The 21,935-nt window shown below is 39.3% G+C and overlaps 1 protein-coding gene across 5 annotated transcripts; it reads left to right on the top strand.

The window, feature by feature from the left end:
- The first annotated feature begins 916 nt into the window (after positions 1-916).
- On the top strand, positions 917-20,512 carry nek1 (NIMA-related kinase 1). 5 transcript variants are annotated; one of them, XM_028028503.1, is made up of 36 exons: positions 917-1,039; positions 1,395-1,543; positions 1,632-1,728; positions 1,814-1,911; positions 2,758-2,841; positions 2,927-2,994; positions 3,077-3,163; positions 3,603-3,657; positions 3,849-4,049; positions 4,134-4,206; positions 5,466-5,578; positions 5,723-5,788; positions 6,143-6,202; positions 6,281-6,328; positions 6,969-7,049; positions 7,142-7,293; positions 7,695-7,817; positions 7,900-8,002; positions 8,928-9,014; positions 9,994-10,077; positions 10,171-10,248; positions 11,526-11,621; positions 11,702-11,899; positions 12,649-12,702; positions 12,781-13,027; positions 13,128-13,244; positions 13,333-13,470; positions 13,797-13,931; positions 14,046-14,151; positions 14,827-14,903; positions 14,982-15,196; positions 15,362-15,519; positions 16,251-16,630; positions 17,548-17,681; positions 17,786-17,918; positions 19,763-20,512. In XM_028028503.1, the coding sequence occupies exons 2-36, from the start codon at positions 1,427-1,429 to the stop codon at positions 19,774-19,776; spliced, it is 4,077 nt and encodes a 1,358-aa protein (XP_027884304.1). In that variant the 5' UTR covers positions 917-1,039; positions 1,395-1,426; the 3' UTR covers positions 19,777-20,512. The 5 variants fall into 5 exon arrangements, with proteins under 5 accessions (XP_027884304.1, XP_027884302.1, XP_027884305.1 ...); XM_028028501.1 differs by having other exon boundaries at positions 13,119-13,244; XM_028028502.1 differs by lacking the exon at positions 917-1,039 and adding an exon at positions 1,078-1,183 and having other exon boundaries at positions 13,119-13,244.
- Positions 20,513-21,935: the final 1,423 nt, after the last annotated feature.

Raw genomic sequence — 21,935 nt, 5'->3', positions numbered from 1 at the left:
AACGTTCAAGTAATATTAAACGTAATGGAAGAATATATCGATTAAATGGCTATTCCAGCGATTATTTAAGCATAATTTCCAAATACATACACTGAATAAATACATTCAAAAAAAATTTAATGTTCTATCCGTGTGTGTGTGTTTAATTTAATATGAGTAAAAAAGGAACAAAAGCTAATTTCTTTAAAAAGATTAACAATTTAGAAAAAAAAAAACTTACAAAATTCAGATAGAAACATAAACCTTGCGATATTAGATTTTAAATCTTAAAGATTGTGACATTGTTTTTTTGCTTGTTTTTGTTTATTTTGGTTTGAGAGCTGGTAAAAGTCTATTTCTCGCCTTCCAGCAGAATTCTATATGGGAGTTAGTGCTAACACTACTATCATCAGCACCACTTCTATTGTTTTGTGAGAGATATTGACATTCCAGAAATGCCATGGCTCACTCATTCATGTTTTCATAGTCAGTCAACAATGAAATGTCAACAATGGCAAATCTCATGTTTATGCACACAATCCTGGTCATTAAAGTTTATTCTGATTCTATGGCCCTGGCCTTATTCATTTTACATTGTTTATTAAATAAACAGCAGTACATAAATTGTGAAGAAATGATTCTATCAAACCATTTTGATTCAGATTTTCCTCTGAATAGTATGATTAGCATTATTTATCAGTTCCCACCACGTTAATGGGAGTCTTACGATACCTATCTATCAAACGAGGAACTCTTTGTTTTGTGTTAACTAATATAGTTTGTAAGTTAAACTAGTTCTTGGACGCTGTGAAAAGGTTAAACTCACCAACCATTGTAGTTAACACGGTGTGCCTTTTGGTTGCTAAGGGAAATGTCCACAGCAACAGAGCCGTTGGTTTGGGGTGGGCATAAAACGTAATGGGCAGTTAGTTTAACCAATCATTGGTCGAGAAGGGAGACGCTGACCAATAAAAATGTAGAAAGAGCCACTGTAGTTAGAGTGAGTTCGAGGACGGCAGCAAGAAGCAGAATTTCTGCGAGAAGCAGCGAAGAACTAATGGTAATACACAATTAGCCTCCTGTTAGCATTTACGAACTGTTGCTAAATGAGCCGCCGCGTTTTATCGCTCAGAGCCTTGAGCCTTTACGGGACAGTCGTAGTCTACAGCAGGAATTTGGTTTTTCACATCGTCGTCTCGCTACGGTAACATTAGCCATTTGGCAGCTGTATGTAATTTCTCGGCATCTCAACCCTTTTAGAGTAAATAATTAATGTTTGACATATTGATTCAACATTAATGCATCATAACGCGAAAGTTCGGGATTCTAATCAGAGAATAAAATCGACGCTTCACTGTTTCTAAGCCCTCAATCAAAGCTTTCAGTCTTCCCATGCTGTCTGTATTTATTTTCAGATCCACTATGCGGAGCCAGTCTCTCCAGTAGCATGGAAAAGTACGAAAAGGTGAAACAAATTGGGGAGGGCTCATTTGGAAAAGCCATCCTGGTGAAATCCAAAGATGATGGACGCCAGTATGTCATCAAGGAGATTGGCATATCTGGAGTAAGCTCTTATTTATTATGGGCAGTAGGAGCCCATTTTACTTCTTCATCACGATTATAACAAATTATCCTTTAATTTCTCTCCACAGATGTCAAGTAAAGAGAGGCAGGAGTCCAGGAGAGAGGTTGCTGTTCTTGCCAACATGAGTCATCCCAACATTGTGCAGTATAAGGAGTCTTTTGAAGGTATTCGCACATTTGTGTTTCCGTGAAGAATCTTGAAAGTATTTTATTAATGACATTTAATTTGTCTTTCTTATGCTTTCTTTAGAAGGGGGATGCCTTTACATTGTCATGGACTACTGTGAGGGAGGAGACCTTTTCAAAAAGATCAACTCTCAGAAAGGAGTGCTGTTTCCCGAGGAACAAGTAAGCCTGTAACACTTTGCCAGTTCTAAATGAAGAAGTTGGAACTTTATCATTTATTTCATCTAGAAATTCACCGTCCAGATATTTTGTGGCTGATTTCTTATCATTAACTTAGTGAAGTTCTGATCCTTTTTGACAAGTTCCGACTTCTCTTTGAGCTATAAAGGGCAGGCGATGTTTAACTAATAAGCAAGATAATTTAACTGGTCTAACAATTCAGCATTTCTAATAAAATAAATGGTTTTTTGTTGTTTTTTTTCGCAAAACAGTGACTTCTCTCAAAATTACGGAACATTTTAAAACGCCATAAAAAGCTCCATGTTAGACATTGATCCAATAAAAAATTATTTCAACATATATTGTTTACAAATCAGCTCACAAACCTTTTGTTTTTGCACAGTACATGTAATACTTCCGTATTACAGAGGAAGAAGCTCCAATTTGCTGCTATGTGTTTAAATCGCCCCGTCGTTGGTTGCAGCAGTTTGTTGCCCCTTAAGAAGATTTTCTGTCGGGATCATTAATTATTTACATCAAGACCAGAGTGGATGCGAGAGCAGTGGGCGTTACACAGCTCTGCAGTTTAACCGGATTTCACTTCCATTTAACCACAAAGGCAACATTTGTTGACGCTAAACACGTGAAGGATAAACAAAGCAACTTTTCTGTAATGCTTTCAGCTTTCTGTTAATTTACTGTTTAAAAGTTGGTACCTGAAAGAACAGCTGATGGGGAAAACTTCCTTTCTGGAAGCTTCCGACAGCTTTGTGCTTCCTCTAATGCTGCCAAATAAATGTTAATTGTTCATATTGAAATAGTTTTTTTTTTGTTGTTTGTTTTTTTCAGATCCTAGATTGGTTTGTGCAGATTTGCCTGGCCCTGAAGCACGTACACGGGCGGAAAATTCTCCACAGGGACATTAAATCTCAGGTATTGTTCCTTCTCGTAGCCAGATCTTGGCAAATCTTGTGTTCCCAATCGTGTATTTGTTCTTTGATTAAAAATTCTTCTGCAGAATATATTTTTGACAAAAGAAGGGACGGTTCAACTTGGAGACTTTGGGATCGCCAGGGTCCTGAACAGGTATGTTTGGCAGATGCCTGTAACGATAAAACTTGGACTTTAAACAGACTCAAGAATGTTGCTCTTTTTGTTTTTTTTTCAGTACTGTAGAACTGGCGAGAACATGCATAGGGACTCCATATTACTTATCACCAGAGATCTGTGAAAACAAGCCGTACAACAATAAAAGGTACCTGATCTTCTGTTGAAGTGAATCATTTGGGGGTTTGTTCTATTTCTCTTGTAGCGTTTGCTGCACAATCCATATGTCCTCACCTGATTTGTTCCCTCCAGTATTAGCAGGTGGTTTCTAGATAAAGCCAGGAGGATAGCATGTCAGCTTCTTGTTTACATCCACAACAGGAAGCCAATATTGATTTCCTGCTCTGTTTTTAGGTTTCCATGTCATCCGATCCAATTTAGTTACAGTCAGTGAAGTCATGTTTAGGAAGCTCTTCAAGTTTAATAAAGGGTTAAAATGTATTTATATCTCACTATGGAGGGGGAAAAAAACACTTGTTGTTCACAATTGCCCAACTGAATGAGTGCAAACTGATTGGAAAACATATCTCTGTCCGTCTGTTTCCTTGTTGTTGTCTTATTTTTTCCTACTTTCCTTCCCTCTGCAGTGATATTTGGGCCCTAGGGTGTGTACTCTATGAAATGTGCACTCTTAAGCATGCAGTAAGTATTTGATGTGTGCTAGCTGTTTACATATTAATGTACGTTTTTATGCATCCTTTGCAGCATTACAGTGACCATGTTTCTTTATTTTTTCTGAGCCTGGTTGTAATCATGATTGCCACTCTTACCCATGATAACTTCAGTGTTTTCTAGGTAATCATCATAACTGTTTTTTTTTTTTTTTTTTGTAGTTTGAAGCTGGCAACATGAAGAACCTGGTACTGAAGATAATTCGAGGCTCTTTCCCTCCTGTATCTGTTCACTATTCCCAAGAGCTACGCTCTCTCTTGGCGCAGCTTTTTAAACGCAACCCCCGGGAGAGGCCTTCGATCGGCAGTATTCTGGACAAGCCTTTCCTCTCTTGTAGGATAGAGAGGTTTCTCACACCACAGGTAGAGTTCCGCAATTCTCCTGCCGTTATTTTCAGCCATCAGATTCTGTGATGGAGAGGAAAATGGTTTATTTTCTCCTTTCAGATCATCGCTCAGGAATTCCGCCATGCTTTTCTTCACAAGCAGCCTAAAATGGGCGTGGCACAGGTGCCATCAGGTAAGGAGCCTTCATGCAGTGCTGTCTGCTGCAGTGAGTCCCAACTTTCTACTGCTGGTTTTGGGCAAAATGATTCAAAATGCGTCAAACAATTCAACCTGGGGCAGGAACTAGCGATTATTTTTATTAATTAATCATTTATTCTGAATAAATGATAAATCATTCCACAGATTACTTAAGCTTAAGCTTCATGCTATTAAAAATGCATTAAAGGTCGCTGACCAGCCCCCTCAATTATTCAGTTATTTTTCTAAATTAAGTGTGTTTTTTTTGTATTAATCTGACAGCAAAATGTACTTAGTAGTTTCACCTGGTGAAGCTGAAACTAGGTTGTTTGAGGAGTTATTGGTCAAACATGTTTACAATTTTTTTTTTATCTCAAATGCAAAATGAGTCTGTATACTCCAATTAACAATAAATCGATTACTAAATTAGTTAACAATTATTTCAATAGTTGATTAATCATTTCAGCCCTAATTGATCTTTAATCCTCTGTTAAATTTCAGCGTACAGTCCAAATATAGTGGGATCCCACAATTTAAAAATATTTTGTGTCAAATTAAAGTCTGTCTGAAAAAGTATTATCCACCATTTTGGATGCTCAGTAGAAAAAAAGAAGCCATAGCAGAAGTCATCCAAACGGCATCACTTTTCTATTCACTGTGGGAATAGAAAAGTGATGCTGTCACGCTACATCAGCCTGATGGCTACCAGCCATGCCAAGCTAATGCTAAATCAATTTTCATCCAAGCCTTTCAGGAAGGAGCACAGAGGAAAACATGCCTTCAAAATAAGAGCCTAGGTTTCAGATGGGTAACCAAAGTTGTGTCCAGTCATTAAACTCACTGTAATGACTGCTGTTTCCCATGATATTGTTAAACAGATAGCTTCACTAATTGGCATAGCAACACTTCCTGCCTTTCTCCATTCTCATATTTCTGAACCTCTTATTTGTACAATAAGATTAATTTCAGTGACCGAGGATAAAACTTCCATATATTAAATTGTAATATAATTATCTTCAAAATTGTAAGTGTGAAGGACTGCTTGGATTCAATATTTAGTAGTAAATTGTATTTTAAGAGTCACACTCTGCATTTTACCGTTTGTTTTTTGTCCAGTTGGAGGAACTCACTGCTTTCTAGATCCTGATTTACATATTTAGTGGATGTGCCTGCAGCATAAATTGGATGCCCTGTTGTTCCCCTTATTGTTTTTTTTTGTTTGTTTGTTTTTTACATATATTTTTTTCACTTCAGCCCAGAAAATTACAAAACCAGCATGTAAATATGGAGTGCCTTTAGCAGTGAGGAAGGCTGGCGACGGAGCAAAGAAGCCTTCGGAGAGGAAAGCTGCAGTAAAACACAAACCGGTTAGTCTCTCATACTGATTTGTTATTGTTTTTGGGTTGTTTTTTTTTTTTTTTTTTTGCTTGAATGCTGTCTAAATGTTAGTGGGTGTTCCCGTGTGTTGAAAATGTCGGCAACTCTGAAGCCACATGTTATATGTTGCTCAGGCCGTTCTCCCAGCAGCCCCTCACAGAAGAATCAGTCAAGTGGAGGAAGAAAGGAAAAAGCACGAGGTACAACTGAGCGCCCCCATTTAACTTGTGTTCTCTGTTAGTGTTGCCCTTCCTCTCCTCCATTCGTTCACCCACACACGTGGGTTACTTTTTCAGTTGTTTTTTTTTTTGTGTTTTTTTTTTTTTTCCATCCCTCCCATTACACTTGATCCCTGCCTTCACCTGGTTTTCCACTCGGAGCCTTCTGCCTGAGTTTATCTTTTTCCTAACCAGTCATTTTTCCCTCTTCGCCTGCCTGCCCTGTGACAGCAGTTCTGCATCCTCTCACCTCTAGGGGAAGCTCTTTAAGATGTATTTTAAAAAAATTTTTGTATTTATTTTTTTGAGTTTGTGGTGCGTCTGTCTCTTCTGCAGGATGGCATCAGAAAGAAAAGGATGGAGCTGATAGAGAAGGAAAGGAAACGGAGAGAACAGGTAAGCATGACGTTTAGCTTGTTTTTAATGTCTAAATGTGTGCGGCTTTTCCTTTTTGTCATTCTCTCTCCCTCTCAGATGTTCCTGTTGAAAGGCGAGCAAATGAAGAGATATGAGAAAGAAAAGATGAGCCATAGTGTCCTGCAAAAGTCTTTTATTAGGCTTTTATGTGATAAATTAACAGAAACTTATCATAGGGACTACGTCTAAGCCCATCGCTCCTAAGAATATTTGTAAACTTCTTAAAGGAGTAGCTTTGTTGTGATGAAGTTCTGAAGGCGGAGTGTTGGAAAGAGTAGGAGCTTCTTAAGGAGACAGAGGAATTAGTTGAATTGGAAATCTGTGATAGAAATTTAAAATTAATGTTCAATGACACTTAGTACTTGATTTCAGCTATGCTGCTGTGTTCAGGCTCTAAATGTGCGAAGCTAGCAGAAACACAGCCAGAAGTCTTTGCCTGGAGTGAAAGATGGTTCTGCAAAGCAGTGATTGTGGTGTACTGAAGAGAAATGCACATGAAAGTATTCAGATTTATAATCGTTACACACTGGGATCCACATATTTTCTTTCTCTTTACAAACCCACACTATTTTACTGCTGGTCAAGTGGCCTACTCCTTTACCGCCCCTCAAAATGTGAAGGTCTATCAAACCTTTTCTTTTTTTTTTAAAGAAGTTATAGAATTTTCCCTTCTTCATAAGCTGAAAGACATTATTGAATTGAGCCTCAAACATGAATGAAATTGTGTATCAATAATGTCTTGCAGATTAGTCGAATAAACCAAGCCAGAGAACAAGGTTGGAAACATGTCTTGAGTTCAAGTGGAGGCAGCAGCCCAGAGAGGAAGGTGGTGACTTTTTTTAAAAATTACATTTAAGTAAAGTTACCCCCTTTATTCCTCTTATGCTTCAAATCAGGGTCCTAATCTTGTGTTTTCAGTGTTTTGTGGGTGGTAAAAGGGCTGTGGGGATCCAAGGTTCTGTTTTGAGCCCATATGAACACCACTACGCTGCTGTGGACCAAGTAGCTAAACCCCAACCCAAAGACCCCGGCAGGGAGGGACCCTCAGCAGGACCTGGCAGTCCCATCAGGTAAATTAATATTTCTGTTTTTATTAAATGTATCCAGGAGGCTACAAACGTATTCACACACTTTCACACGTACCTGTAATAACTGGAGTTTTTAAGTAGAACTTGGCTACTCTCATGGAATAAGAAACCCGGTTTTACACACAGAGCCGAGTTTTTGAACCATCAAAGCAGCAGATCAAAATTGCTTTAAGTATATAAAATGTGGCCTAATACATTAGGAATGATTCACATTAGAATGACGTTATCAGCTGAAGTATCTCAGAATTTTAAAATGGAATAACATTATGTAATAAGAATGATTTAAAAAATATATATATTATTATTTTCTAATCTTTTGAGCAAGGAGGAAAGAAGAGTTAAATATATTTCTATCCGGTTTCTTTGGGGGATTTTTTTTCCAGAGGCGTACCAGCTGCTGCCGGCCCAGTGCTGCTCAACGGACCGGCCCGTCGACTAAACTCCGACGTCATCAAGAGAGAACTTCAGAGGTTGCACCACGTTTCAAAACAAGCCCAGATTAGCCGGTCAGTCCCACTTGAAAGAGCACCACCAGATTTCTGAGTTGAGAAGACGGCTTGAATATTTGTTGCCGTGTTTTGTCTGTAGGCAGCGCGGTCAGATACCAGCCGAAAGAGCCTTTCAGGTCGAGGAGTTTCTACAGCGCAAGAGAGAAGCAATGCTCAACAAAGTGAAAGCTGAGGGACAGCTGGTACGTAATGCATGAAACCGTTACATATTGATGACTGTGTCAGGGAGTCTGCACAATCTGTATAAGTCTTAGAAAGTCTTAAATTCATGCATCTATCTAAATATTTGACCTTAAAGATATTAATTGGGTCTTAAATTTTGTTGTGGCAGGACTATTTAATCATCTTTGTTTGGTGTTTTCCTTGCGGGACAGTTGGGTTAAGGAAACGTTTGAGTCATGTGCAGACTTCTTCATTGCGCACTCTGACTCCAGGTGGTTGTGGCTATTGCTAAGTGTCTGCTAATGCACCCCTGCTAACTAGCTTTGTGCATCTATCATGGAGTAAGTTCAAATTTATCACCAGTTGATAAATTTGTTGGGTGCTGTATCCCCCAACCATCCCCTATAGTTACAGTTTTTGCTCTTAAAATTAGTTCAAGGTGGCATTAAACAGGTTTTTAAAGTTTTAAATTTGACTTGCTGTTACCTGCAGATACTCTGTATGTGTTAAATTGGTTATTAGTAGTTTTGAAATGTTTTGTGGAGAGTCTATGAAAACACCTTCATTGGAAACCCACAGTTTCATCAGAAGTTTTAAGAGCCCTGCTGCCCCCTAGTGGCAGAAATATGCTATACGGCTTTATCAAAAATATTACTGTGATTTTTTTTTTCTTTTGCAGTACAACTCCAACTTTAGCACTTTGACTAGGTTTTCTTAATGTTCCAATTTGATTATTTTTACGCCTGCGTGCTTCGAAGGCTGCTGTCATGCAGCCATTAAATAAATGTAATGGTGCAGTGGCAGTATTTCATCTTTTTTTTTTCCCTTAAAGCTAAACATTGATCGGTGGCGCTTTAACTTCACATTCCCAACTTAAATGTTGTTGTAGTCAGACGCTGAGGCTTTGTATCCGTCTAAAGTGTGGCTGACTTGAATGCTGAACAGGGCACTCGACAAAACCTGGCTGCAATCTATGGAAGCCGGGCCGGTTCGGCTCGGTTCCGGCGACCTAAAGTCAACAAAGAGGAGGAGGTAGGAGCCCAGAGCCGAACGCCCCAACCTGACTCTCCATCTGAATCACAGCACGCCTGGCTTGTCTGCACAAACCCCTTCCATCCATCCCCCTGTGACGCAGCCATAACTCCACCCAGCAGTGCAACATCAAGCTCTCTCCCTGTGTTTGGTTTCCTCGTTGTGTTTCCCCAACAACGGCCATTGTTTCATGCAAATTTTATTTATTTATTTATTTATTTATTTTAAACCATGTTTGTATTTTACTGATACACAAAGCTGTTCTTCATGGCATGAAGTTTGCAAAATTTGATTTGATTAATTCTGTCTCTTATTTGCTGTTCTAGTGAGATGCTCACCTTATGACTGGTTGAAATGATCCGTTTTTGTAGATTACATTTTTGGAACATCTGTTTAGTATTTTACAACTTTTTATTTGGATTTGAATTCAGACTAACTATCACAAAATATAATGGTAAATGTTTTTTTTTTTCCAGTCATTAGGAATACAGTTGTAGTAATATGACAATAAAGTAGTTATATAACCAGAATAAAGTTCTAATATTAAGAGAATGAAGTTGTAGTTTTATGAAAACTCCAAAAATAAGAAAAATTATCCAAACTTTTTTTTTTCTTGTAATTTGAAGATATTTTTCTGGTGAAACTGTCTTTATTCTGCTAATATTATGACCATATCCTCTTGTAACCTGGCCCTAATATTTTGTCATACAAATAAGAAGGGAATGATTGACATAAAAGCCACTTTTTGAAAATATTTTGTCATTTGTAACTTTGTTTTTTGTGTGTGTGTGTTTTGTTTTAGAAAAAGCAAGAAAAAAGTCGGATCTGATCTGAAAAAAAATCTAGCATTTTATTTTTGAGCCATGTTGCCCAACTCTACTGCTAAGCATGCGTGGGTGTTTAGTGTTTATGACGACTAAACAAAATGTAGACAGTAAGTGTTTTCCTCACCGTTCATGAAGGACTGATCTGTTCCCAGGAGTACTTGGCAAGACTTCGGCAGATCCGCCTGCAGAACTTCAATGAGCGTCAACAGATCAAAGCCCGGCTGCGAGGAGAGAAGGTGCACACCTACACACACACACCGTCAGTCGTCAAAGCGGCTGCAATGAGATTTGTTGTCTTTTTCTCTGATATTTTTGTGTGTGTGTTTCAGTATGACAGCGACGGCTCTGATAGCCAGGAGTCAAGTGAGGAGGCAGAGCTCAGGAGGAAAAAGATACAGGTTTTAAAAGTGAGTCTGCAAGAAGCTCAAAGCCACTGACATTTTTATTTACTTCTCAGATTTATAACTTCTGGAATTGCTCTTTAAGAAGGTCAGAGGTGTTTCTATAAATAGTTTAGGCTTCAGAAAAATCATTTTTTTGTTTTATTTGTTTTATTCTGTTTAACCTTGTATGTGTAGGCTGCTGCTTAGAGGCACAAATGCCATTAATTCTGGGCTTTTAATGATGCAGTTCATCTCTTTTTTTTTTTTTTTTTTTGTCATTCACTGTTTTTAAAAAATAAGAACTTGGTGCAAGTGTGTGTGATCTCCTTTTGGACTTGTCTCTGTCTCAGCAGGTTAAGCTAAATGTACACCATGACTAATATTTAGGTAAATGACCCTTAACAAATTGCAGAGACATGTTTCGTTTTTATAACCATCACAGAGTTCCTGGTATAACTCTGGCCGGATAATAGGAAGTAGAGTTTGTCTGGGGTACAAATCCAGCTTTTAAGCCCCGACTGTAAACTTTCAACAGATTTCAGGCCAGGTGGCGTTCCAGTACTTTAATGTTAGGCTGCTTTATTCATTGTGAAAAATGTGGAAGTTTTTGCCAACATTTCAACCATTTGGCTGCTAAAGACCAATAAAGAAACCAGAGGATGGTCCTCATTCAGCCTGGTGCTGCCACCACCATTCTTGATAGACGCTTGTAGTTTCCTTACAACTTCCATAAATGAGTTTACTTAATGTTTGCATATATATTTGACTCTTTATGTGTCATTTTGACTTGATGTGGCGTAGAGAGACTGCATCAAATTCTTGTTTTGCTTAATTTAATTGAAATTGTGTCTTCTATCATCAGTCCACTCTGAAAAATTAAATCTTAAGTGCATCGGTAAAATCTCCAACTTAATGGCACCCGTGCCCACATTGAGTGTAAGTAAATATGACGATCAGAAAACACAAAATCTTAGTATTTTTGTCTAGTTCCAGTGCAAACATCTTAGTGCATTTGAAATAAATCAGAAATAACTTACAAGTAACTTTTCAACAAGATATAGGAGCTTGTTTTTAAGTCAGTTATTAATATAAATTACCAAAAAAAAATGTTCCACTGGCAGATTATTTTACTTATAACAAGACATTTTCCCGAGTTATAGATAATTTTTTTTCTTTTAAACTATATATTAAGAAATTATTGACTTAAAACAAGCTCCTAAATATTGCTGAAAAGTTACTTGGTAAGATTTTGTTTTGCAGTGCGTGTATATTCATATCTGTGTCTGTCTAACCTCTCTGAGGCTCAGGCAAACGCCCGTGTTGCTGTACTGAAGGAGCAGCTGGAGAGGAAGAGGAGGGAAGCGTACGAGAGAGAGAAGAAGGCCTGGGAGGACCACGTAGGGTTCACACTGCCTTCATACACGCCCGTCTAAAATGGATAAAGTCCAATACTGGCTACGTTCTGTTGTTGTTAAAGCTTGCTGCAGCTCGAGCTGCCAAGGGCGGCATCGCACCCGTAAGTGCAGCAGGAGCCGCGGCGTCTTCCTCCGACTGTCCTTCTCCACAGGCCGCGCCGCCGCAGCCCGACCCAGCCGTCAAAGCTTCGGCCCAGCCCTCATCCGAAGCCTCCACACCGCCCATCTCCATGACCGCTGCGCTGGAGAACGTCGGAGCGGTCAGTGTGCTGAAACGATTAATCAGATTGTCCACTGATTTGTTAGTCAAATAATTATTAACTGGAGTTTGCGTGGAAGAACACCTCACTCACAGCAGTAATTGTGCAAAAATTATATACAGTTTGCATTTAAGATAAAAAATTTAAAAAAACACTGTACAAATGTCCTACTCAAAACTCACGTTGGAATAGTTTTAGTTTCACCTGGTTCAAATTATTTCTGAAAAATCTTCTATTAAGCACTTGTTGCTACTCTATCATTAATTTGTAATCCAAAAAATAATCAACAGATCAGCCCAACAACGTATTGATGTCAGAAAGGGCTGAGAATAAAAGTATTGTTAGTATTTTTTTTTCACTACAGATGCATCCTTTACTGTAAATTATCCTAATAATAATATTTTATTCTACACTTTACATACAAATATCACACTGCTACAAAATGACCAAAGCATTAACCAATGAAGACTCTATTAACATATCCAGTGTTCACTAAAGGAATGCTATGTTGCATTTTAATCTATAAAATTTTAACCTTCTTATTTCAAAAAGTGAATTGAATTGTTTTGTATTTTTTAACGCATTTCTAAGATTTAAAAAAAAAAGGCTTGACTGAAAAATCTGCAGTATGTGACCATGTGTTTAATCTGATTAATTGTTGGAATAATCAATTAATTGACACAATAAACAATACGCACATACGGTTGTAGTTGTATCGCTAAATTGTGACTGTTTTCACTCATTTACAGATTACTCCACCAAAGGAGAACTTGAACGAAACTGAGGCAACGACCGTGACTCGGGTTTGTTAACGTGCCGGTCGATTTTTGTGTAAATAAATTTCCAAGAGTCGACGTCCACTAATGTCTCCTGTGCGACAGAGTGAGAAGAAGCAGATTCTGCACAGACTGAACCAGAACCTGAAAGCCCAGAGCCCGGTGGACGAGGCGGAGGAAACTCCTCCTCCGCCACCGGCACCATCAGAACCGACTCCTGCTCCGCCCCAACAGCCAGACGCTGAGAAACGGCGCTCTTCGGACGGAGACCGGAAAAAGTGGGAAGTGGCGGAGCTGCCTGTGCTCCCTGTGCCTCAGCAAGCCTTTGGAGAAACTTGTTCCACATCAAGCAGTGAGTTCAACCTTCCAAGCAAACAAAAATCAATCTGGTGCATCAATTGTTCTCATCTTTTTTTTTTTTTTTTTCCTCATTGTTTTGCTAGCCACTTTAGCATCTCCAGAGGAAAGGCCAGGCCCTGGTGGAGACAGGAAGAGGTGGGAGGCAGCGGCTCCTCTCGTCCTCGCCGTTGCACAGCAAACGCTCGGAGAGACGTGCATCACAACCGCCGGTAACAACCGTCGACTCTGAGGGAGGACATGGGAAGTGCGTGCTTTAGAAAACGGTCTGTTTTGTTGCTGTCCTGCTTTCTGTCTCAGATCAAACGCTGGGGGAAGTCATACGGATGGGCGAGCTTCAGGAAGACGCTCCCGGGAAGGCGTGGGAGGCGAGTCCGGTGTGTCAGGGGCCGGAGCCGCTTCAGCCGCTCGTTGAACAGCTGGAGGTTTCCACAACGCGTACGGACTTCTCTGGTTTTTGTTCTTAATTTGAGTCATTGTCTAAAGCATCGGCTGCAGATGTACTTCATACAGACAATGTCATGAAATCAGCAATCTGATCTGTTTTGGTTGTTTTTTTTGTTCCGCACGTTTTTGTGAAGCTCTGGCCTATCGAAATCATTTCTGGCTGATTCTGATTTCCCTTTATGATCTGGAAATGACAGATTTCTAAACTTTTTTATTTTTGAGAGAGAGAGCGAGAGGGTCGCAAATGAAAGCACAAGAATACCCTCGGTGCTTTCATTGTCTAATATTAATGGTGTATTTTCTGTTTTCTGCTGCAGCTGATGGTGTGAAAATTCCCAGTGAACCTTTGACCTCTGCTGTGGCTCAGAGACCGACTGATGGAAACCAGGATTCAGATCAGAAAACGTCAGTGGTAAACACATCGCTACTGCCTGAGCTTGCTGATATAGAGGGTAAGTTATCTCTTAGCTCGATATTAATATAAATAATCACTATAGATGATTACCAATCAAGACTCGTATTCATTTTCAGCAAAGCAAAATCTTGTTTTGGTTAAATTCCTCTAGATCCAGCCGACCTGGAGTCAGTGATTTTGGAGGAGAGTCCTAAACAAGAGTCAAATCCACCTGCTAATGTGCAACAAGCTTGGGAACAGGAAGCCCAGAAGCAAATGTGAGTACTGATATGTGTTGGATTATAAATGTTGCAATAAACTGCAGATTTTGAGGATATTTTAATGCAAATAGCAAAAAAAACAAACTCCATGTAGATTTGTCATACAACTACAGCGAAACCCTACAATGGTTTTTCATTTGTAATAACTTTTCACTACATTACAGTATCAGGGCCAGGCTAAGAAAAAAGTCTTAACATTACAAGAATAAAGTCATAATAATATGACAGTGAAGACATATTATGAAAATTCATAATACGAGAATAAAGTCGTGATGGTGTGGAAATGAAGTTGTCGTATTGCTTTGTTCTCTCATTATCACAAAGTCGAAATGATATGAGAATGATAAAGTCGTCATGTTTGGAAAATGAAGTAGTAATCTTATGAGAACTCCTTACAAAAAATGGTAAATTTGATGATGCTGATGTGTTCAAACGACCATTTCGAAGAACGTGGCACATGGACTTGAAGAACTGGTCACGTCAGATCTTGACCACTGTACTGCAGCGTTGTTCTCATTAAAACAACTTTTTTTTCTAGTGATTTTTTCTTTTTCTTTTACGACTTTCTTTGGGTAATGTCGTATCTTTGTTCTCCCGAATTAAAAAAAAATCTTAATCTTACTTTAATGTTCCGTCATATTTCATTACTGCGTGTGTGTCTTCGTCTTACAGGCCACAAGGGGGCGTTACAGGACCAACGGGCACTCAGGACATTGAGAAGAGTTCAGAGAAGCCAACCGACTCCTCATGTAAGGCGAACATCTCCGCTGTCATGGCCGCTTGTTTCCCCCTGTGATCATAACTCTGATTAAATCCACCCTCACCAGGCTCGGCTCAGAACGAAGAGCCGCTGTTTCTGAAATGCTCGCCGGCTCACCGCCGCGCCGCTGCCCTCTCACTGATGTCCGCCAATTCCTCCATGGATGAGTCATCCTCTTCTCTGGCCTCTCGCTCACGATCCGTCTCACCTTTGCGCACCAAGAACCAGGACGCCCTTCTCATCGGTCTCTCTGCCGGCATGTTTGATGCCAACAACCCAAAGGTGATGAGCATCCTTCTGTTCTTGTCTGGAGTTTGACTGGAAGCATCAAACAGTTGGCTTTAGGGTCGTTCAGTGCCAAATCCTATATTTTACTTCATGAATTTTCTAATAAATATGTTTTATCGAGTTTCTTCACATTACTTCCTGCTCCGGTTGCGCCGTTAGATGCTGCGGACGTGTTCTTTACCCGACCTCAGTCGACTGTTCAGCCCTGAGCAGGACTCCAATGAAGCTAGCAAGGCTAACGTTTCCCCGGACAAAGACCTGGAAATTGAGGATCTGGAGGAGGCTGTTAAAGACGACGACCAATCAGATGCTGAGGAGTAAGTCATGCCGACTGTGAATTTAATCATTTCAGTCTATGCCGCGCTAAAGTAATGTCCTTGAGGTTTTCCACATTTCGTCTCGTTGGAAACACAAACCTCAATCGATTTTTTTTTTTTTTTTTTTTTTTTTTTACTGAGAATTTTACAAATGTAAATAACTGAAATAAGTCGGTTTTTGAACATATTTTCTATCATCCATCTTTCAACTATTGTTTTTTTTTTTATATATTTAAAATATATTCCAGGTCCAGTATTAAGTGTTCTATACAAAGTTAAAGTTTATCAGTCTTTGAGAGGGTGAATTTGCATTATTACGTCGTTGTTGATATACGATTTGAAAATGGCCTCAAAACAACAATATTATCATTTATGGAAATAATTTCTGGGACAATTTATCATCCAGAAAAATTTGTTATCGGGACAGGGCTAGTACTCCACACTTCTCAGATTTTGGTTTGTAAACTTGCAAAACCAGGTCAGGTTTTTTTTTTTTTTCTTTCTTGTAATATCATAATTATGCACTACTTTATGCTGATCTATCATAAATAAAATGACAATGTGGAAGTTTTAAGGCATGTGAGTACTTTGAGTTAAGGCTCTGTGTTCAGAATCTTCTGCCAACAAAATATTTGTATTGTAAAATGTTTAAGAATTCAATTTAAGAATCAAGATGGAGAATAATTACTGCAGGGTAAGAGCGCACTGTGAGACTCTGCTCTGTTTCTTAGTGCGTACGAAGACGAAGACCTGCGGGACATCCGGGCCTCGATGGAGAGACTGCTGCAGGAAGAAGGCGACAGAAACCCTGTAGACGTTAACGGAGCCGGAGATTTTAACGGAAACCCCCCACAGGCGGGCGACGGCGAGCTGTACAACACGATAGCCGCCGAGCTCGATCAGGACAACAACCGAATGGCTGTGGACGACGACGAAGAGGACGACGACGAGGAGGAGGAGGACGACGAGGACGAAGAGGAGGACGAGGATGAAGACGAGGAGTGCTCTAACGGGAGTCCGGCAGACGACGAGGCCAGGGAGCTGCTGGCTGATGGAGACGGAGAGGAGCGGCAAAGCGACGACAAGCAGCTCAACGAAGAATGGCAGTCAGGTAGGAGGGAGCGCCACGCGTGGTCGTAGGAGTTAGTCGTGAAACGGAGAAATCGAGCAATTGAATTTTTGGTTTTTGAAGATGTAGTTTTTGGAAAATTGGGGGAGGGGGGTGATAATAATAATTAAATCAAAAGCACTTTCCATTGTTGTCAGCACGTCCAAAAATGTTATTTATCTTCTTTGAGAAGCGAGTTCTGCAGCTTCCATTTGTTTGGAATTTGAATTCAGGTCAACTTTATTATTATTATTACTATTATTATTACAAGGATAAAGTTATAATATTGCAAGAATATAGTCACAATAAAATATCAGAGTCGTAGGACAAAGTCAGTGTATTACAAGAAGCGTCATTACCATAATAAAGTTGTATTATTAACACAATGAAGTAATTTTACGAGAGCTCAAACATGAAAAATAAATTTAAACCGAGGACTACTGAGCATCTCGTTAAGTTATACTGTACGTTGGTATTGTTTTTACAGGTAAAGACATTTCTTCATTTTTTTAACACATCAGCATCAGATTATTATCAAGAGCAGTCGAGAAAACGACTGAGTCTGTTTCAGAGAGAGAACCACACAGACTGATCACATCAGATATCAGTAACTCTTGAAACTTGGTTTTTTCTCACTAGAACAACATTTTTCTCGTAATTTTAAGACTGTCTTCTGGTAAAATTGTCTTTATTCCAACTTTCTTGCTATCATTAATTATATATATTATTACTCAGAATTAAACATATTCATAGTAAGGGGGAAAAAAATGGATTAAAATCAGAGGTTTTATTTTGAAGCCTTATCGCCCAGCCCTAGCACCTGCCTTTACCCGTTCAGCCTTTTCTACTATAGTTGGAGACATTTTCATGTAAACCAAAGCATCCTAAGAAGACAAATGCTTCATTCCTCTCCATTATAGATGGCAGCGGAGACGATCAGGGTGTGGAGGCTCGCCATCACGACAGCATCTACAGTCGCCTGGAGGAGCTGCGCTTCAACCTAGAGCAGCAGATGGGATTCGAGAAGTTCATCGAAGCTTATAATAAGATAAAGGTACAGATTTAGTCATTAGGAGTGTCTAAAATCAGCCCATTCTTTCTTCTGACCTCGCAATATATATACCTGTTTTGTTTGTTTGTTTGTTTTTTTCCCCCAAGGCTATACATGAAGATGAAGATGAGAATATTGAACTGGGTTCCAGTTTGGTGTCAAACATCCTAGGAACTGAGCACCAGCACTTGTACCCAAACATCCTTCATCTAGTGATGGCTGACGGTGCATACCAAGAAGGTTAGTGGGTTTTGTTTATAAAGTAATTTTTTTTTTTAAAAACAAGTTTTTCCACGTCTAAACAAGCATAAAAAGATTAAAACCGTGTGGTAAATGTTTTTTTCTTTCCGGACTTAAAAGTTGACTCTGCTGGGAAAATAAGTATTTTTACACTGAGTTTTTTTTTTTTTTTTTGTAATAAAAATAGACCTTTTAGATTCGGTTTGCCACTTAACAGTTTGTGTTCTTGTCCCATTCTGTGACCATTGTGGTTGACCAGTTAAAAACGAATAAAAACACTTTTTTCCCCCTAAACTTTTAAAGGGGAAACTACACTGTTTATCTTGGCCTCTACTTTTTTGTGTTTTTAAAATTGAATTCAAGGTGCTTAACCTTTCTTTTCCCCTATGCCTCACAGATTTTATTATTATAATAACAATTATGATCTGCTATGATCATTTTCAACTTGCCCTTGATGTCACTTCTGAATCAGAAGCCAAAATGAACACTGTTGATTCAAGATTTTCAGAAAATAAAACTACAAATCAACAAATTCAACTTGGCAAAAGTTTTACACTCTTTTAGTTTTTGTACTTTTCTCCCCCCCCACCCCAATTGTGGAAATTTCCTAGGAAGGCTATGATATTTCCAGGAATGGTTGATTAAACAACCAGGAAATGTTTGTGTGTTTTAATATGTTTTCAGCACCTCTATTTCGCTGTGAATATTCAGTGGTTTATGCAGACTGCATCTGGATCACCTTTCTTCAGTATTTCCAGATTTAAGTCTCCAACATACCAACTTCTCATGCGTCACTGCACCAACTTGTCAAGGGATTGGGTAGATGGAGAAACGCTCCCTTTGCTTTCCCTGATTTGTCATTCTCTGTGCCTGATCTGTTGTCACACTGTGGCCACACCAGAAATAGATGTTGGAGGGTGGAGAGGCTTGAAAGGTTTCCCCTCAGGATCCAAATAGTCTTCAGATATGTTGGGGTTTTTTTGTTTTTTGTTTTTTTTTTCTAGCAAACATTTCTGTTTGACAACTCTTGGATTTCTATTTTTACTGTGTTGAAGGAGAAGCTGCACATGTCGGATATTTTCCCTGAGGATTTGTCTGAGGATTCGTTGGCAGATGTTTTATCACCTCCACGCAGAGAGCAGCTCCACACACTTCTGAAAAGATGTGTGGAGCGGTTCTTGGAGAGCGTTCTGTGTTAATGAACTGTAGTCTGTTGCCCTACTTATAATTATTCACACTCAGATTTAGGAGGATGTTGGTCTAGGTTAGGAATCTCTAACCTAGACATTTTTTAACCTTGCTCTTATGAAATGAATTCTGTCTAAAACCATAAAATCAATTTTAACTTTCTTTTTTTTCTATCTTTTTGGTTTCCAAACAAAGATCGTTAAGCTCTAACAATGGGGAAGGGAGTTTGCCTCAGTGAGAATATGAACTGATCATCAGTTTGTTCTATTACAGAACAATACAGAAGAGCTTTAGCTTAATGCTAATATTAGCCAGACTTAAAACAACAGATTTTTGTTTAAACTGTGATGGGTTGTGATAAATGATATTTATTTGGCATTTTTCCAAAGTGGTCGCCGACGTTCACGCGTCGTTATCGTTTTTCTCGATAGATGTGTGGCATCCAGTCTGCGTCGCTTTAGGTTAGAAATTCAAAGTGGGTAATGAGAGGGAGGGGGGGAAGACATGCGGCAAAGGTCACCAGGCCGGGAATCGAACCTGCGACAGCCTCATCGGGGAACTAAGACCTCCATATGTGGGTTGTGCTTTACCCCTGCGCCACCACAGCACGCCCTCACGCCTCATTCTAATCAGTTTTCCTTTTCTGTCTCGTTTAGACAACGAGGAGTAACGTTCAGAACAGTGGAGCTGCTGGCGGCTGTCTGACCGTCTTCCCTCTACAGACAGCAGGATCTATGCATGAAGTCTGGCTGCCCCTCACATGTTAGTGACTCACTTGCATGATGTTCCAACTAGAGCACTTGTCAGCATCCGACGCACCCTTTTTTTCTAACCAGTGTTTGTTCAGAAGTGCAGTTTTAAATCTGTTTTTTTTTTTTTGTTTGTTTTTTGGTAATCAAAGTTCATTTCACGATTCTGTAAATAGTTATTGCTGCCTGCGTCCTCAGATGAATGACACGTGTACGTATTTAGTTTTCTTGAACTCTGGAGGCGGTTCATGTTAGGGGGGCTTTAGATCTGGTTCTCTCAGGTGCTCTCTTTCTGTGCCACACTCAACTTCTAGTTATAAACCAGGTTATCATCAACATAAAGGACTATATAATGTACTCAAAAACCAGTTATACCTCCCTTTCTTACCAGAATTTCTACCATATACCAAGTTACAAACGCCGACTTAATTTTCCGTATTTTTACTAACTGGTTTAATGCAGATCAAAGCAAAGCATTGCCACCAAGGCGCTGTAGCAGCACTGGCTTGGGAGACTTGCTTGGTAAGATTAAGCGACTGTTGTCTTCAAGATGTAACTTGTGCAGATATTACCGATAATTCATGTTTGACTAAATATTGTAAATCTGTTATTTTTATTATTATTATTATTATTTAATAAACTTTCTAATAACCTGAATCTGTATTTCTTTCTGCATCAGACTTGCATACTGACACGATGGATGTTGCAACAAATGATTTTTAAAGAGACGCGCCCAATTTCAAGCTGTTGAATTACAGCTTCGACTTAAAAAAAGTCACATTTCTTTTAAGTCATATTTGATGTATCCACCATTTTTGTAACAACTGAAGTTAAAATAGTTACTTGATTGTGCTGTAAAATGACACTTTGTGTCTGGAAAACATAATGCTGCTCCTTTAATTTGACTTCACAAGCTTCCTTTTATGTAAACAGGGCGGTTTTATGTACCTTCCAGGCGCACAGTGCCGTTTTATAGCACAATCAACTGCTGCATTGAAAATGGTGCGTATATTGAAAATAACTTTAAATTCATTTGACTTAGCATTATAGTTTTACTCAAAATTAAAATCAGTCTGTCTCTTTAAGAACCTCCTACGCTTGTGTCCTTTAACGGTAACATGTTTAGTTTTCGCCTCATGTTATCACTGCTGATGCGAGGAGCGGCCATATTGAAACACGAAGTCGAAGTTGGTGGTTAATTTCACTTCGGCCGGCATTCCAGTAGATTTTTTTTTTTTTCACCCCCCAAAATTCCAAGTTGTAATTTCCCAGTTTCGACTACAACTTGAACGCAGCACAAGGACTAAAACGTGTATGGGATTGGCTCGTCTTTCAGTCTTCCACACAATTTATTCTAGGTATTTGGGTGGGGTGTGGGAGCGTTGGAAGCGAGAGCTCTTACTCCCGTCACAAAGCCCTCATCAAACATATCCGATGCAGGACAGACTTATTTGTTTGATCTTTGTCTCGTCTTGTTCATCTGTTTGAAGCCTTCTCTTGTTCCTTGCATTATGCATGGGTCGTAGTTCCAGCTTTGTGGTTTGCATTTCGGTTGTCATGAGGATTTTCCAGAAGGTGAATCCACTGAAATAAGAGCAATTCTGGCCTTGATAAAATGTTTACAGCTGTCTGTCACTTCTATTCCTTTTATAAATGATCTTCCTAGTCGTGGGGAGGCTGTAGATGCTATTTTAAAAGTGGCAACAATAAAATGTTGAGGAGTGGTCGTGTCCGATATGGACTGTGCACTCGGGCTCTTAACTTTTCCAGCATTTTAATATTTTAGCACACACACAGAAGAACATGCAATGTGCAGCCCCGCTCTGTTTGTGCAACGTCAAATTCATGGTGGAAGCTTCTCCGCGTTCGAATTGATTTGCAGTTTTGTCAGAGGTCCGACCTGCCGATTCCAGTTTCAACTGATTTCCCCGAGGACAATTTATAAAAAAAAAAAAAAGGAAATAAGAGAAGATGTGCTGCAGGTTCTTTGATCGCAGCAGTAGCTCTGACGTCTGCAGAAAAACAAGGACTCATAAGATTGTTCCCATCTAGGCATCGGCACATTTGTCACATTTGCTTT

This window comes from Xiphophorus couchianus, chromosome 9 (genome assembly GCF_001444195.1).
Source record: "Xiphophorus couchianus chromosome 9, X_couchianus-1.0, whole genome shotgun sequence".
Classification (NCBI taxonomy): Eukaryota; Metazoa; Chordata; class Actinopteri; order Cyprinodontiformes; family Poeciliidae; genus Xiphophorus; species Xiphophorus couchianus.
The sequence above is the reverse complement of the archived record's forward strand: the minus strand, read 5'-3'. Positions and strand labels throughout refer to the sequence as shown.